This window comes from Aythya ferina (genome assembly GCF_964211825.1).
Source record: "Aythya ferina genome assembly, chromosome: 13".
NCBI lineage: Eukaryota > Metazoa > Chordata > Aves > Anseriformes > Anatidae > Aythya > Aythya ferina.
In genome coordinates this window covers 15601847-15617860 of record NC_140311.1, presented here as the reverse complement: position 1 = coordinate 15617860, position 16014 = coordinate 15601847, and the positions used below count along the sequence as shown (strand labels likewise).

The window sequence follows — 16014 nt, the reverse complement described above, 5'->3', positions numbered from 1 at the left end:
GCTCCTTGGCCATGGTTCACGTCAACACCTCTCCTCTAGTGACCCTGCAGTCCCTTCTTGGTGGCTTGTACCTAAAATCTTACTTTTTTTTTGGTGCTGAAGTGCTCCCTCCCACCTGGCTGTGGCACCCTGGGCACTCTAGTCCCTTTGTCCTGCATAGCCCTGGGGGGTAGGAAGTCCTGGGGAATAACTTCAGTGTAAATGGTTAATCTGGGGGAAATATTGTTTTCAGAAGGGTTTTTAATGATTAACTACAGAAAGAAAAGCAAAGTTTGTGGAATAGAAAGGTGGGTGGGTTTGAAGAAGGGAAGGGAAGGGAAGGGAAGGGAAGGGAAGGGAAGGGAAGGGAAGGGAAGGGAAGGGAAGGGAAGGGAAGGGAAGGGAAGGGAAGGGAAGGGAAGGGAAGGGAAGGGAAGGGAAGGGAAGGGAAGGGAAGGGAAGGGAAGGGAAGGGAAGGGAAGGGAAGGGAAGGGAAGGGAAGGGAAGGGAAGGGAAGGGAAGGGAAGGGAAGGGAAGGGAAGGGAAGGGAAGGGAAGGGAAGGGAAGATGGAGCTCCCCAGGAGTATCCATCACCATCTGACTGGGGTGACTTCCAGTGAATGTGAGAACAAGGAACGTTTCCTGATTCCTGCCAAGCCTCTGCCTGACACAAGCTGGGGCAGCCTGTCCTTCGTGTTCATGACACTGACGGATGGATGGCCTCAGCTCCTGCAGAGAGAGGGAGGAGAACTGCCTACGGCGAGGCTCCCGGGTGCCAAGAGCTCACCGCTCCTGGCAAACACACAGATATCCCATCACATGGAAAAATCTTTCCCTTCTGGAGCCTGCAAAAGCACGATGTGATGGAATGTGGAGTTAGCAACAGCATTAAAACCTGGGGGGAGGACGGGGGGAGCACTTGGAGAACAACTCCGGAGATCCTGGTTCAATGAGCCCGGAGGTGTTTGACGCAAGGCAGCAAACGTTTATCACAGCCCCGATGTGCTTGGTACACGTTCAGCTTTCTGGCGTGCCGAGAAGCACTTTCCTGGCCCGTTTCACTCGTGTGACTTCTAGAAGACTGGGAACCTTTCCAAGCTGGGGCTCGGGGGCTTGGGTTCCCTGGGGTGAAATGAGAGTTAAAAGGCTGCAGCATGGCCTCTTGCTGATTTCTGTTCCTCTGGGGTTTTGTGTTAAATCCTCTCCCGGCATGCAAAGAACAATGATATTTTGGGAACGCCCATCGGGAAATGGTGGCCGCACCCTCGCTTGCTCTGCACTTGGAGTCCCTCCATCAGAGCGAACAGAGGCAAAATGAGACGTTTCCACTCACACAAGCAAGAAGCTGGAAAGGCAGCTGTGTTGTGCAGAAATTAAAAATAATAATAATAATAATGCAAGTTCCACTGAAAATAAAAGAAAAGCTACAAAAGTTGGGGTGGCTCCCAAATGGGCGAAGCGCCGGAGCTGTTGGATCGCACGGGAAGCGGTGGCTGCAGGAGCAGGGAGCAGAGCTGGGGGCAGGAGGGTTGCGAAACAGTTTCCTGTTGATTTCTCTCTTATTTTTTTCTCCCTTAACCACAGGCTCTACCTACTGAAGCAGAAACATGGGGGGAAACCCCGTCCCTGCTTCCCCCTCACCCCCATTCCTTCTCCCTCCAACCAGCTCCATGTCCCTGTCCCCACCACCCCTGCACTTTGTAGCCAAATACCTTCACAACATTTAATCCCTTGAGTTGATTAAAACAGTATATTAACCAGAAGACCCAGGTATAATGGGAATAATAGGGTGTCATTGCATGGACTTCACTAAATGAGCTGTAATCTGCTGCTCTGCTGCAGAAGGGAAGGATTGAGAGCGTTGCTCTTTATTTTTGGTTGAAAGCCTCAGCTCTGAGGAAGTGATCCCCAGCTGGGGTAAAGCACTGTAACACGGGGGGGTTCCTATTTATCTGGCAGGGACTGGGGGCTCTTCTAGCATGGAGCCAGCCCAAGGGAGCCAGGGATGGAGCCTGGTGGCACAGGGACATGCAAAGAGGCTCCTTGCCCCCAGTGCTGTTCCCTCTGCCACGTGCCCCATGGATGAGTGAGGAACCATGGCCTTTTTCACCAGACCATGTCCCTTTGGGTGCTGAGGGGTAATGAAAACCATCAGCTCCTCTGGCTGGAAGTATCTGCTAATCTGGTACTGATAAACACTGTCTGTCTGGCCAACCCTGAAACACAAAACCGGACATTTTTTTTTTTTAAGTTTCCTTTATTTACTTTTTTTGGCCTTTGAGCCTTAAACTCTTATGCCTTTGTTTGGTTTTGAGTTCTGAGCCTTCCTTGTCACAGTAAAAAGCTTGGAACTGAAAACCAAACAAAGGCGAAAGCTGAGAGCCTAATAAAACTGCGGCTCCGAGCAAAGCCAGAGGGGCTTCGGCCATGGAGCAGCCGGTCACAGCCCTTCTGGCATCAGCTACGCCACCCCTTGCCTGTCCTGGCCCCAGAGCAGGTCAGAATTTTTGGTTTTATGGACCACACATCTCTTTTGCAGGTCCCTGCCTGGTTATCTTCTGCTAACAACACAGCGAGCTGACGTCTGCTGGACCGCTGCCTGCCTCAGAGCGTCCCCTTGGCTCAGGTGCCTTGCTGAGCTCAAGGGATTGCCCCTCACCCTCGGATCCTGAGGGCTGTTTGAGCTCTGATCTGGGGCAAACTCTTCTGGGATGAAGGAAAAGTGGGTGCAGGCAAGCTGCCACCTCAGGCAGAGAGGCAACGAATGCTCGAGAGCCTCCAAACCGCCCCTGAGCTAAGCTCAAAGCTCGTATCTTGTTTCAGTCGTGCATTGCTTTGCAGTTGTGAGGGAATCCAGGCACGTATGAAACACTCAGCTCGCAGCTCTGCAGCCCTAGCTGCTTGATCAAAGGCAGCTGGACGGAGCTCATAGTGAGAAGAAGCCGATCAGTTGTCCAGGGGTAGGAAACTGTTGAGATTTGAGCTCGTAAGAACAGGTTCAAGTCTGGACCAGGACACTCCAGCCATCAGAGGATTTTCTGCTCTATCACCCAGATCGGATGGGTGAAGTCTGCCCTCCCACCTGGAGAGCAGTGGGTAGCCTCACTGCACTGACCTTGCCCCCTCTGCCCACCTCTTCTTCCTCTGAAGACCACCTCTCATCTCATGCCCACCTAGGGCTCAGGGGTACCAGCTTTTCTCCCAGGTACCAGTCCCCACAGCCCCAGCGGGGGTCCTCGGAGCCACCTCTGTGGCTCAAAGCAAAAGCCTTGAGCACCTGAGCATCCTTGGTGTTCCAGCTCTGCTCAGGACCTCCTCTGCCTCCATGGGGACAACCCAACTCTGCTTGCTCCCCAGCTCCTGCATGGGCTCAGCAGGCTGCTTGTCCATGGAGCTCGTGGAGGGCAGGGAGCCCATAAAGTCTGTTTTCTTGCATGGTTTTGCTGCTTAAGGGTTGAGCTTACGATCTGGGTAGGAGAAGGGGAATTGAAAAGTCTGCTACATACCCAAACCTATTTTTCTCAGGCTGGTAGGCTCCTAAGACTTGAAACATTGCCAGGTTGGAGTCCAACTGGCCCACATTGCTTAAAAGAAAGGGAAGGAGTATGCTGTGTGAGATCACTCAGACTTTTGTCCTTAAGAAATTAAGCTAAAGCCATCTGGGCATCTGTGGTAGGGAGCTGCTCTTCCCAGCCATGGTCCCTGGGGTGGGCTTTGGAGCATTCACCACCAGGCTCTCTGGGAGGGCACCAGGACGAGCTGTGTTGGCCTGGATGGGCTGTGCCAACCTCTCTCCTCTGTCCATGGTGGCTTTGATATGGTTCCTCTCATCAGGCATCCCATCTGGGTGGCATCAACTTGGGAGAACGTGCCAAGGACCTCAGGTTGGAGAAGGAAGACGCAACGTGCTCCTCATCCCTGAGCTCTGACTGATGGTGGGAGAGGACCATGGCGAGGCCAAGTGCCAGCAATCAGAAGGATCTCATCATTCCTGCCTTCCAGCCCCGATCAGACATTGCGAGAGCTCCTAAATCAATGCTGGAAGGTTGGGCTTGTACTGCCCCTCTGGTACCACCAACCAGGCAGTTTGTGCCCCTGATTAGAATTGCAAGAGATGATTGAAAATTGATCAAAAATCAATTTCTGATGGCAAGTTTGTCCTGCTGCCCTGGGCTGTCGGGGCCCTTGGGGTTAGGTTAAGGGTGGTGTTGGCACAGCAGACCCTGCAGCAGTGTCCCTAGCCTGGAAAAGGGTGAGGAGGGAGAGGGGGCACACAGCTGGCATGCAGGGGTGGTGCTGTAGACTCAAATACGATTTAGATGAAATCTGATGTAGCCTGTTCACAAGCACATCTCTCAGTCAGATGCTATACAGCTCTCCCAGGGGAGCTGGGGTGATAACTCCCAGCCACCCGCCACCTAGAACTATGCAAAACGATATTTTTAACTGCAAGAGCCTTGCAAGAAAACCACCTGCGTGTCACAAAGCCTAACCTGCTTCAGCTCAGGACGAGCTGCCAGCACAGGCTGAACAAGCCCCACTTGGCAAAATGCTTCTGCAGCTCCCTGTCAGCTGCCAGACCTGCTCACCCGTCCCAAAGCATCTCATGACTTCCAGCACACACAGACACTGCCTTGCCTGGCGGTCCCTCCAAAAACTTGTTTCATTAAACCCCTTCCTGCAGGGAAGCATGCAGGCTGCATTTTCCACATGCAGGTGGGGGATCGCCCTCTCTCCAGTAGCTTGTCTTGGTGGTGAATACCCATGCTGCTAAAGGCCACATATATATTATATATATATATGAATATATGCAATATATAATATATATATATATTATTTTTACTTAATTCACATTAGAAGAGGTTGGTTTCAGCCTCCAGCTACTGCAACCAGGTCCCTCTCTATTTTCCAGAGCAGTCTCGTGCCTCCCCCAGGATGGGATTTTCAGGCTGTGCATGGAGTTTCTGTGTCTGACCTCTAGCCTCTCTAACCTTCTGCCCTCTCTTGAAGCAAGGACCCTACAGGGACCTGCTAGTCCTCATTCCAGCCCCCAGCATTGCTCCTCTCCACCCATATTGCCTCCTGGCCAGGTGGGAAGAGCTCAGCTCCCGGGATAACCCGGCATTTCTGGCACCGAAGGGTTCCCTCAGAGAGGGGACAAAATGTTTTCAGATGTTCTCTCGGGGTGGTGGAAGAGACAGATGGGATTTGACTTCTGTTTTACAGGGAAGAATGCTCAGATCCTGTGTTTTTTTTTTGTCTGGAATGAGACGCCAGGCGAGCGGCAACCAGCAATTTGTGGGCAGGGTGCTTGCCGGAGAGTGCAGCCCCAGCCAGGGTTCCTGCTCTGTCTCGTTTGAATGAGGGGTCTTATTTTAGGATGGACGTTTTTCTGGGGACCTCTAAATGAAAGGGTGAGTTACATTATCCCTCAGAGGGAAAGCAGGCTTTGAAAGCTCAGCCCCTGCTTTGAAAGCAGAGCCCTGGCTTTCTGGTGAGCTCAGCAGCCAGGGAGGCTTTGCGGCGAGGCCAGGCGCCTTCCCAGAGAGGATGCTCTCACCCAGCGTAGTCCAAATTTCTCCACGAGGGACCTGATCCTGCACTGAGGCCACCTTGGGAGGCTGTGGGCTTCTTATGCTGTCCTAAAAGCCAACCCATCCCTGCAGGTGCCACCAAAGCCACCTGGCACTGTGCTGGGGCAGCTGGCTCCTCTGCAAACCCCAGACCTGCCGTGCACCATTTCTCTGCAAATCCTCTCCTAAGGAACAAATTAACCAGATCTGGCAGCAGCAAAAGCACACTTTTTCTATTATTGGATATACCCAAATATATTAAAAAAAAAAAAAAAAAAGGAAGGAAGAGGAAGAAACAACCCCATATTTGCCAGAGCAGCCTTCCGCTACAGACTTCGATCTCAGCGACAGCATTTTTACACAAAGCACCAGTTTTCATGAAGGCGGGCAGACTCTCAAGTGATTGAAAACTAAACCTTTGTGCTCTGCTCGTGTTTCGCTCGGGGTATCGGGTTGAGCAGACGAACACTGCCTCAACGCTGACTTTGCCGTTTACGGTCTCGCCCTCAGGAAAAAAAAAAAAAAAAACACACAAAACAACACACTTCATCCTGTGAGATCAATTTTTGGGTCCAGTTCCAGGGGGAAAAAAGCAAATATCACAACACAAGTGTTTCTCACAAGGCAGCAATTTCTTTTTTTCCCAGTCACTGCTAATTGCTAAAAAATCCTTACTTATAAACAAACAAAACACAGAGTGCTCCCCCCCTGCCTTTATGTAGAAGGATTTCATTCCACCCTTCACCCTCTCTGAAGAGCTCAAGTTCCCTTTCCTCTTTTGGTTGTCGTTTCCTCTTCAAAATGCTGTTGCAATGAGGAACAGGCCCTCACAAAAATACCATTTTTTCACCTTCCGCTTCATCAGGGCAGAGGGACTGCCTCGCTGCAAAGTTTTGGCTGTCCCCGTGTGCTGGAGGATGTCAGCCCTCCCACCTCCTCCGAGACCAGCTGCAAGCCTTCCTCCCAGCCAAACCCCCCCAAAAATACCTCTGTGGCTGGTCCCCAGCCTGTGGGGCGATGCTGAGGCTCCCCGGCTCTGAGCTTCACGTGGGGATGCTTGAGAAGTGGATGGAGGAACGGGGCAGGGATGCTGAGAGCCTTGGCAAGGGACCAGCAGGCACAGGCAGCAGCTGGGGATGTCGGGGGAGATTTGGGACTTGGCCACTTGCAGCAGCATCCCTGCAGGGATGGGCAGTGTGGTCCAGCAGGGATGGGAGAGAGGGCTCAAAGAGGAGGAAGAAAGGGGCAGAGAGGGGTGAGGCGAACTCAAGCAATGCCTCTGAGGGCACACAGCACGAGACCTGCGTTGCAGACGCACGCGGAGGCAAGTCAGTTTTGTTCCTTTATTACACATCGCCCAGGCACGGCAAAGCAGCAGCCAGCCCAGGCAGGTCGTGGAGAGCTGCGAGCGGAGAGACCTTCCGAGATGTTGTCCAAAGGGGCAACGATTTTAATGCTGGGCAAAGATTCCCTTCAGCCCACAAAGCCACGGCTGTGGCTAAGCCCAGTGGGTGCCCCTGGCGCGCTCCCACCCTGTCCCTCCGCAGCCCACGCCGCAGGAGAGGCGAAGGTGGTTGTTTTTTGGGCAGCCCTCCGATGAGCTCGAGGGATGTGCAAGCATTTGACACCCTACAGTAAAAAGCCTTCCCCCCGCCCGCCCACCTCCCTCCACGTAGGCATGAACAGAGCATCTCTCAGCCCCTACCCACCCCCCCAAAAAAAAAAAAAGTCCCCGAGGCATCCCAGGGCAGCAGCGACGCTTCGGACCAGAACTGCCGGCACAGGGTGCGCCTTCCTCTAACCCTCCCCAGCACTGACAGTCTAAAGGCTAAGCTGCTTACAGGGGCTAACGGCAATATATCCATGCTGTGAGGCTTCACCCCCCCTCCCCTCCACTCCCCACCTTTCTCCGTGTCCTTAAACCAACACTTGAGCTCCTTGGTTCGTCTGCAGCGCGTCCCTGCATGGTGCAGGGAGCCGAGTTCAGCATCTATCACGAGCTCATCCGGCACAGTTCGGCGTGTCCCCCCCCCTTCCCACCCCAAAAAACGCGCACGCAGCACTGTCCAAGTCCACGCATCCGGGGAGGGCTGGGAGCTACTGCAGAAGTCGGAGAGAGGGAAGGAGGTTTTGGTGGTCAGCAGCTGCTACGAGGAGCCGAACGGGTTCGACGTGGAGGAAGGAAGGGGGAAAAACCCAAGAATGAACTCAAAAAGGAGGCAGAGGGGGGACGCTGGGATTCGGGGGTCGGACGTCTACCTTCTAAAGGCAACGGGGGAGGAAAGGGAGAGTTGGTGTTTGGTGGGTGTTTATTTTTGGTGTCACTCACGATAGAAAACATATTCGGTGTAAGAGGTCCAGATCCTGTCATCTGTCTGGTCGTGGGCGAAGGCACAGGTGCCCGTGGAGTTGCAAGCCACCATGTGGAAGCCAGCATCAGCCAGTTTGTCAAAGGCTTGCTCCAGGAAGTTGAATTTGAGGTAGTACCTGGAGCTGTACCTCTCCGGGGGCCTGTCCGGGTCCCTGCTGTCGTTCAAGGTATCCCCAAAAACCTCCTTGGCCAGCGCCGTCTTGCCACAGACCATGATCCGCGCCACCCGGCGGAACTTGGCATCCGTCTGGCTGTCCCTGCCCAGCGTGTAGGAGCCCCGGTACCCGATGGTGATGAACCCAGCTCTGCGGGCATCGGGGCCGGCAGCACCCGTGCCAGTGATGACTGTGGCCCCGGGGCCACCGGCCGTGGCGCTGGGGAGCGTGGAGCTGGCGGGGGCCAGGCTGCGTGCGGCATCAGCGCTGGGGGAGAGCTCCTCGGGGTCGCTTTGGCACGGGTCGTCTCCCAGCGAGTTCTGCTTGCTGAGCTTGGGGGCCAGCATCTTCACCAGCTCCGGCAGCATGAAGTACTCGGCCTCCCGCTGCAGGCGGCTCCGCTCGGGGAAGTGGTCGGGCAGCACCAGCTGCTGGTCCCTCATGTAATCCAGGATGTAGCGGAAGAGGAATCCGTCCCGATCCACGAAGAACCGTCCCTTGCTGTCGCGGGCCAAGGAGCGGATGTTTTTCTGCGTGAACATCTCCCAGAGCAGCGAGCCCGGCACGCTGACCAAGGTGGGGTGGCGGGTGATGTAGACTTGTCCGCCCACGTTGAGTTCAATGATCTCGGGGAAAGGGAAGTCCTCGCTGGGTTTGGCACAGCCCGCGTTGTCCGCCAGGGCCATCGTGAGCTACCGCTGCCTTCCCACCTGCGAGAGAAAACATCCGTGTGCCCGCGTTAAGCTCGCCAGCGGGTCCTGAGCCAGCTCAACGCCCCTGCTCTATCAATGAGCAGCGCAGGATCCGGCCCCTGTCCCCCTGGGAGCCTGGAAATCAGCTCTCATCTCTGATCCCCAGCCCTCGGGATAAGCAGCACTGTCTACCACCACCTTTTTTCCACGCCACGCAAAGGGAAGGTCTGAGGACACCCCTCCTCTCCCCCGGTGCTCAGCCTCGGGTCTCCATCGAGTGCTTTTGAGGAGCAGGGGAGCGAGGCTGGGATGTCCTCTGGGGGAAGGCAAACGCCGGGCTGCTGGCAGAGCCTCGTGCGTTTCCCAAAGGCGAGCTGGTCCTTTGACATCTCCGGCCACCACAGATCAGCGCTTACATAAACCCGGCTCAGCAGGCGGGTCCCAAGCCAGCCCATGCACTGTGCCAGGGATTTGGGGCCACGGAGGGAAGGGGGATCCCTGCGGGATCTCAGGGCTGCCCTGAAGCTCTGCCCTGCACGATGCTGGTGCAGCTCTGGGGTCAGTGCTCCCTGCAGGGATGGGTTCCTCAGCCAAAAAGCAGCGGCGAGCCTTGCACCATCCCCACGTCCTGCCACGCGGCTTCGGGGGAGCAGCATAAAGGGAACCCGAAAGCAAACTGCAGGGAAATTGGAGGGCACGGACAAAACTCCACGGGCACTTTTGGGCAGGGAGAGCTGGGGCTGCATTTCGTGGCCGAGCATCTCCTTGTAGCTCGTAGCAGGGCGATTTTGGGTGGAAATCAGCTCTGAGCGAGGAGCAGCTCGGGCAGGGGAGAGCCTGCAAGGACGGGACAGGGATCAGCGAGGTTCTCCTGGCTCCCAGCACCCTAAATCCATCTTTAGCCCTCGGTCTTCTTTTCAGGGGCCGTGCACCCGCTGCGGCTGGAGCAGGGCCGGGACCGAGGAGCCCTTTGTCACGGCTGGGGGCTGCGGCAGGGAAGGAGGGAGGGGGCACAAAACACCCCCGGCAGGGAGAGAGGACGGGATGGGAGGGCCCGGAAAAAAAAAATAAAAAAATAATAATAATAATAAAAAAATAATAAAACGCGGATACCGATCCTGCTTCCCCGCCGCCCCCGTTACCTCCGCTGGGTGCTGGGCAGCTGCGAGCCCGGTGCTGTGCTGTGCCGTGCCGTGCCGTGCCGTGCCGTGCCGTGCCGTGCCGTGCCGTGCCGTGCCGTGCCCGGTGCCGTGCCGTTCCGTGCCGTGCTCCGCTCTGCACTCCCAGCCCTGGCCCCGCCGTTTTATGGCCGGGGATGCGCCGAGCGCCTTCCCCCGGCCAGCCCCGGCCCGCCCTCGCTCCCCGCCTCCCCCCTCTGCCCCCCCCCGGACCCCCGTTCCCGTCCCCAGGTGCGGAGGGTGGGAGCCCTGCCTCGTCCCCCTCCCCGTCCTGCAAAGCCCCGGGGACAGAATCCGTCTCTTTGCTGGGAAATCCGGATTTCTGTAAAGACGAGAAGAAATGGTAGTGGGCAGCGACGCTGCAGTCTCTGCCCGTTTCCTAAAAGTTTTTGGAAGCGGCTTAAAAAATCTGTCTGCGACAGAGCTTCCGACCCTCTTTATCTGGGAGTTTATGGACGTTGAGTTTTGTAAGGGCAGATGGTGGAATTTCTACTCCACCTGACGATCAGACCCTGAACATAATGCTGCCCCACACTGAAAAAAAAAATAAATGAAAAAAATGAAAAAAAAAGGAGAAAAAGGGACTTTTTAACACTGTAAGCCTTTTTTACCTTGAAATTTTAGGGTGATGGAGGTGCTGGGCTCAACAGGGATTTGAGCATCCGCTCTGAAAATGGGCTGCGGGCAAGTTTGGGTCGGGGTGAGACCCGGTGTATTTCTGTCTTGCTTTTCTGGAAGTCTGATCCAACGTGGCTGAAGCTTCACTGAACATTTCCCAGACAAGTTTTAGGTCTGCTGGGCTGCAACTCTTCGTCTCCAGAAGATGCAGTGACCCCATCCCTATTCCAGGTGAACGACTCAGTGCTTGAGGCCATCCTCCCTCTCACCCACCTGGCCCATTGCGGACTTGCAGAAAAGCAAAAGACACACAAAAAAACCTCTCTGTACCAATCTCTGTGCTTCTCCCTGGCCAAAATCCTGGTGGCAGGGTCTCAAAACCTTTCCTGACACCAGCTGTGGAGCTTTGGGACCTGGGCAGATGTGAGCAGCTCTGCAATGTGTTACGACCCAGCAGGGCAGCAAGGACAAAGGCTCTGAGCTGTGTGGAAAGGGGGTCACTCTGGTGGGTGCATTAACCTTTATTTGCTGGAAATACTTAAATTAAGCTTCTCCTCTGCCCACTTCCCTCTTTTCCCCAGGTTGGTCAGAAAGGGGCCTTTTGGAGAATCAACAGTGCTCCGCCAAACTGAGCTGAAATCACCCCAAAAATCCAAAATGCGGGGAGAGCAGAGGCAGAGGCACGCTGCCTCACACACAGCACACAGGCGTGCCTGGATCTGGATCCTATTAATCTTGTTTCCTTAGGAAACGAACCTAAAAATAACCTGAATTTGATAGTGCTGTCGGAAGGCTACAGGAGCAAGGCTGCCCTGGGGGACTGAGCTGGAGGCTCCTCGCAGAAAATACTCCTGGCAGGGTGGCAGTGCGGGTGCTGAGGTCTTGGGAAGCCCCAGAGGAGCCGTACTTGGCTCCAGCAGCTCAGTTGCATGGCTCCAGGCTTGCAGCAAGCTCATCAAGGTGTGAATTTACCTGGTTTCTGTGCCAATATAGCCTGGAGGAGTTCAGGCCTCCTCCAGACACCCCTTGGACCAGAGGGGTCCGTCTCTCAGACTCATTTTGCCTTCAGCAACCTTCCCGACCACGTGCTTTAGTGCACCATCCTCTGCATTGCCAAGACCTGGGTTGGTGCAAAGATTTCCATGAGATGATATGGAAATCACCCAGTCCACTGCTGGCACGGCTTGAGCAACCTGAAGCAGGATCTGAGGAGGAATGGAGGACAGCTGGGGCCGTGGAGGCAATGAGGGGGGCTGGAAGCTCAGAAGAAGTTGCCAAGAGGTTTCTTGATCCAGCCTGTTACGAGTTCTTCCGAAAATGAAGGGAACAAGGATTCGGTTCCTCCTCTGGATTCTTGAGGACTTTTATCAACCACAACAGTGCAGCATGATTCATCCGCATCCCAGGAGAAGGGAGGAATGGGCTTAATTTGTGTTTGTTTGCATCCACTCTGCTATTTACTGAGAATGTGGTCTGGTGATTGCAAGGAAGGCACTGGCGTAGCTTTCTGGCTGCTATTTCCAGCTCTTCGTGTTTTCTGAGCTTGGGCACAGTTCGCTTCGCCTTGCAGTGACCTCCTCATCTGCAGGCTGGGGGGTCCTGCCCCCTGCAGCCACCCCCAGCATTGCTAAAATCCCATTGTGCTGCTCCAAAACCCTTTGAAAGGTCTTTAAATGTGTATTTTAAGGGCCGAAAGGACTATAAAAATAAAGCATGCGTTTTTCCATTCCATGATATTTTTGTCAGCTAGGAAGGCCAAAGTAATAAAAAAAAATAATCAGTTATGCGCCCTGCTCTGGTGATGATCTCGTGATACATCACGTTGCGGGGATGCTGTCAGAGGACTGACGTTGCTACATCTGCTCAATCAGTTTCTTATCTGGAGATAACAGGGGGAAAACGCCAGCCGAGGAAGGAATATTTATGAGAGGAAAAATCCCGTATTTCCTGGAGGTCAGAAGTGTCCAGCTGATTGCACAGAGGGATTTGGGTTCTGCTGGGTCTCTGCTGGAATTCACAAACCAGGGCAGAGCACAGGGATCTTCTTCTCTCTTCTTCCTCCGTGCAGCTCTTCTTTCAGCTTTCCTCTTGTTTTTCCCGCTCCACGGGCTAATTAAATCCCACCGTGGGGTTTCCAAGTGTCAGTGAGAATACCGGAGGGTCGCGGGCGGTCTCATCCCTGGGTTGCTCCCCTTGTGCAGGCAGGAGGATGCAGCACCCACCCAGCCCCCAGGTGCCCAGAAATCAGCAGCATGCCCCCAGCATCCCGGGGACAGCCTCAGCTCCTCGCCTTCAGCTACTGCCAGCTTCTATAAAAAGTGCTTAATCTGCTTCTGCTGGGAGCTCGGGTGGCTTTGCAGCTCTGGGAACAGAGGGTGAGCGGCCGCCTGTCTCTGGCCCCGGCTGTCGCCGTCCCATTTGCTGTGTCTGTGAGACTTCAGGCTGGCATTTCAATAATTTACTTACACATCTTACCTTCCCCATTTTTAGCCGTGTCTGCCAACTTGTGCTACAGTCGTTGTGTCCTTTCTGTGACAGATAGGTTTGGACAAGGAAGGAAAAAGGTTGAGCTTAATGGTGCGCTTTAATTGGCTTTTCATTATGGAAGCTCGGATGTCTCTGCAGCAAAGTGCAGTTAGAAATCAGTAACAGATGGGGACCAGGCTGCCAGCTCCTCCCAAAATGTGGGAGTTGCTGAGGTTCAGGGTTTTGGTTTGGTGTCATCACCGCGGGAGGGTTTTCTAGGATTGTCTCTGGCAAGGAAGACACAAACCAGCATCACCACCAGTGACTCCAGGACGATGGAAATACATCGCAGGAGCTCCTTTCCCATCCTGGTGCAGTTTTTGTTAGCGGTAACACGCATAGACACTGATCTCATTTCACCATCTGGAGTCAGGGACTGGACGGACACCTTGAAAGTGCTCATCCCTAAAGCAGGGATGCCTCACGCCACCTTTTCTCCATGACCTCTTTCAAGCTGGCAAATTCAAATCGTGATGTTGGACCACAGCCCTCCCTAAATTTTTGGCAAGTGCTGTCCGAGCTTGTTCCACGGGGAAGGATGCTGAAGCGGGCTCGGGAGTATTTCACCACATTTTTGGTTTTAAGGAATTGTTGCCCAGGGGAAGAGGGTTCAGGTGTTTCTCTGCCTTGCCCTCCCTGAGGTTGTTCAGGAGGATTTTCTCCCCCAAATTCTCCAGCCCAACCCCTGCCAGCTCTGTCTTTTGCTCAAGCAGCGACCGTGGCCTTTGCCTTATGGCAGCATCGCTCCCATGTAGGCACTCGGGTGCTCTGCAAAAACAAACATCCCGTCCGCTGTGTTTCTAGGATGCGGATCACTCAGTGAGCTGGAAACAGCCCGTGCTATAAAACTTCCCACGTACGCTCAGATTTTCACGCACCGAGGATGTTTTTAGGTGTTACCCAGTACGCCCCGAGCTTGCATCACACAGCAGAGAGACGCGATAAGATGAAAAAGACCCAAAGTCTCGACCAAGGTGGATGGCAGGTGGGCTGCGGGAGGCAGCTACGTGAGCCTTGCTGCAGGCAGGCTGTTCCTCGGGCTCTGCCAACGTGGTGCCCCGGGGTGAGGATGCCATCTGGCTCGGCAGAGCAGCAGCCTGAGGACGGTGCTGGTGCGGGTGCAGAGGGAAAGGAGGGATCTGCTTCAGCCCATGCCTGTTTCACAGCCAGGTTTTCTGCAAAGCGTACCGGCAGGCTGCCCGGTGCATCCCAGCTTGGGGATGGGACCGTATGAGGGTGGGGGAGCACAAGGGAAAGCAAGGCGCTCTGAAATGTGGGTCTGGAAACAGCATGGTGCTGCCCTTTTGGGGAGGGAGCTGTTGTGACTCTCTCCGGACTGCTGGAGTTTCCTGCTGGCCGCCCATGCTGAGCAGCAGGTCACAGCAGCAAGCTCAGGGTACCCCAGAGCAACCTCTTGTCCCCTGTACTCTCCTGTACTCTGCTCTTCTCAGCTCAGAGAAATCCCCTCCTCCCAGCTTAGACATGTTTTTGGTCCTGTGTTAATGCTGAAGATGAGAAAAAAAAAAAATCCCATCGGCTCAACATGGTGTGCGGACACCCTGCGAATCACGGAAGGGCGATAGGAGCACACGTGTCACTGCAAAGATACGTCTGTGATGACAAAGTTCCTGCCCACAGCTCCGTCAGGCTTGTGATGAGCGTGAGGCGTTCTTCCCCTTCTGATGCAGGACTGTTTTACTTTTTTTTTCTTTTTCTTTTTCCTTTTTTTTTTTTTTTTTTTTTTTTTTTTTTGCACGTAGTGTCAGCGTGAACAGACCTGCAGGTATTTGGTTATGAACAAGACTTGTGATGGCTGCAGCAGCTCGGGACCACATTTCCAGTATGTGTAGATCAGCCTTTCCACCAACATTTCCCATCCAGTGCTGCTGGAGGCAGCAGGGCTCGCTGGTTTATGCCTCCTTTCTAGGCTCAGCAGCAGTTTCCAGAACTTGGAGAAGTTCTGGACAATCACACCTGAATTTTGCACCATGGCCGTGGTTTGTGTGCATTGTTTTTATCCTCCCAGTACCATGCAGCAGAAGGAAACCCCAAACCACCCGGCCCTTCCATGCCTGTGCTTCAACCCCTGGGCAATGCTTCCTCCTATAGGCTGTTGTGTTAATTTTCAGCGTTAAAAATTGAGCCTTGCTTGCAGCACGCACAGCACAGGCACTATTGTCACGGCCTGTATGATGCCCTTAAGGCCAAGGGAAAGCGCATGGGACCATGACAGCACCATCCATCGCAGCACAGCAGCGTGGTGCTTACGAGGAAATAAATTATGATGGACAGAACTTGGTTAAATTCTCCCCAGCTGGACCCAGAAAGGGCTGAGCCCACCAGGCTCAGGGTACCGCATCTCCTGGGGTGGGCTTCCCATCGTGTGGCACTCCCCGATGCAGCTCGGGGCTTTGGGGAGCAGGGGTGGGCAGGAGACAGGCTCTGGGCATGACGGAGGCGTTTTGTCTGCTCACCTCACCCAAGCCTCATTGCTGTTTTCATTCACTCTTTTCCCACCCGAGCATTACCTTGCTCCCCTCGGAGCAAAACGCCACTTAGGAGCTGTTTTACGAGTGGGTTTAACTAGTGCCTAAAGCATCCACAAAGCGATCTGCTGGAAATCTGAAAGTATTTGTTCCCGGCATCTGAGTACCTGCCATCATGTTTCTATAGCAAGCACAGTGCCAGCAGTGGTCATGCCTCTGCTAGAACAGGTGACTCAGGCTTTGCCCTCGCATCACCTGCCTGAAATGCTTGGCTGCCAGCCCTGCCACGTTTTTAGCTTAAATTATTACCAGAAACGGTGCCATGGCAATGCTAGGCAACCCGCACACCAGCACCTCTGCAAAAAGCCTCTACAAATAATGATGGTGTTTAACAATTTCTATCAAAAAAAATGTCAAAACACGGGTCAGTGACCTC

At 54.2% G+C, this 16014-nt stretch overlaps 1 protein-coding gene across 1 annotated transcript in view; it reads right to left on the bottom strand.

The window, feature by feature from the left end:
- The window catches only part of LOC311444115 (BTB/POZ domain-containing protein KCTD12-like), a 28504-nt gene extending 18441 nt beyond the window's left edge, over positions 1 to 10063 (bottom strand). Inside the window, exons 1-2 of the mRNA XM_084534998.1 lie at positions 9913 to 10063; positions 7882 to 8788 (exon numbers count right to left, since the gene is read on the bottom strand). Of these exons, the coding sequence (XP_084391124.1) occupies positions 7882 to 8764 (883 nt within the window). The 5' untranslated portion in view covers positions 8765 to 8788; positions 9913 to 10063. The remainder of the gene's footprint in view (positions 1 to 7881; positions 8789 to 9912) is intronic.
- Positions 10064 to 16014: the final 5951 nt, after the last annotated feature.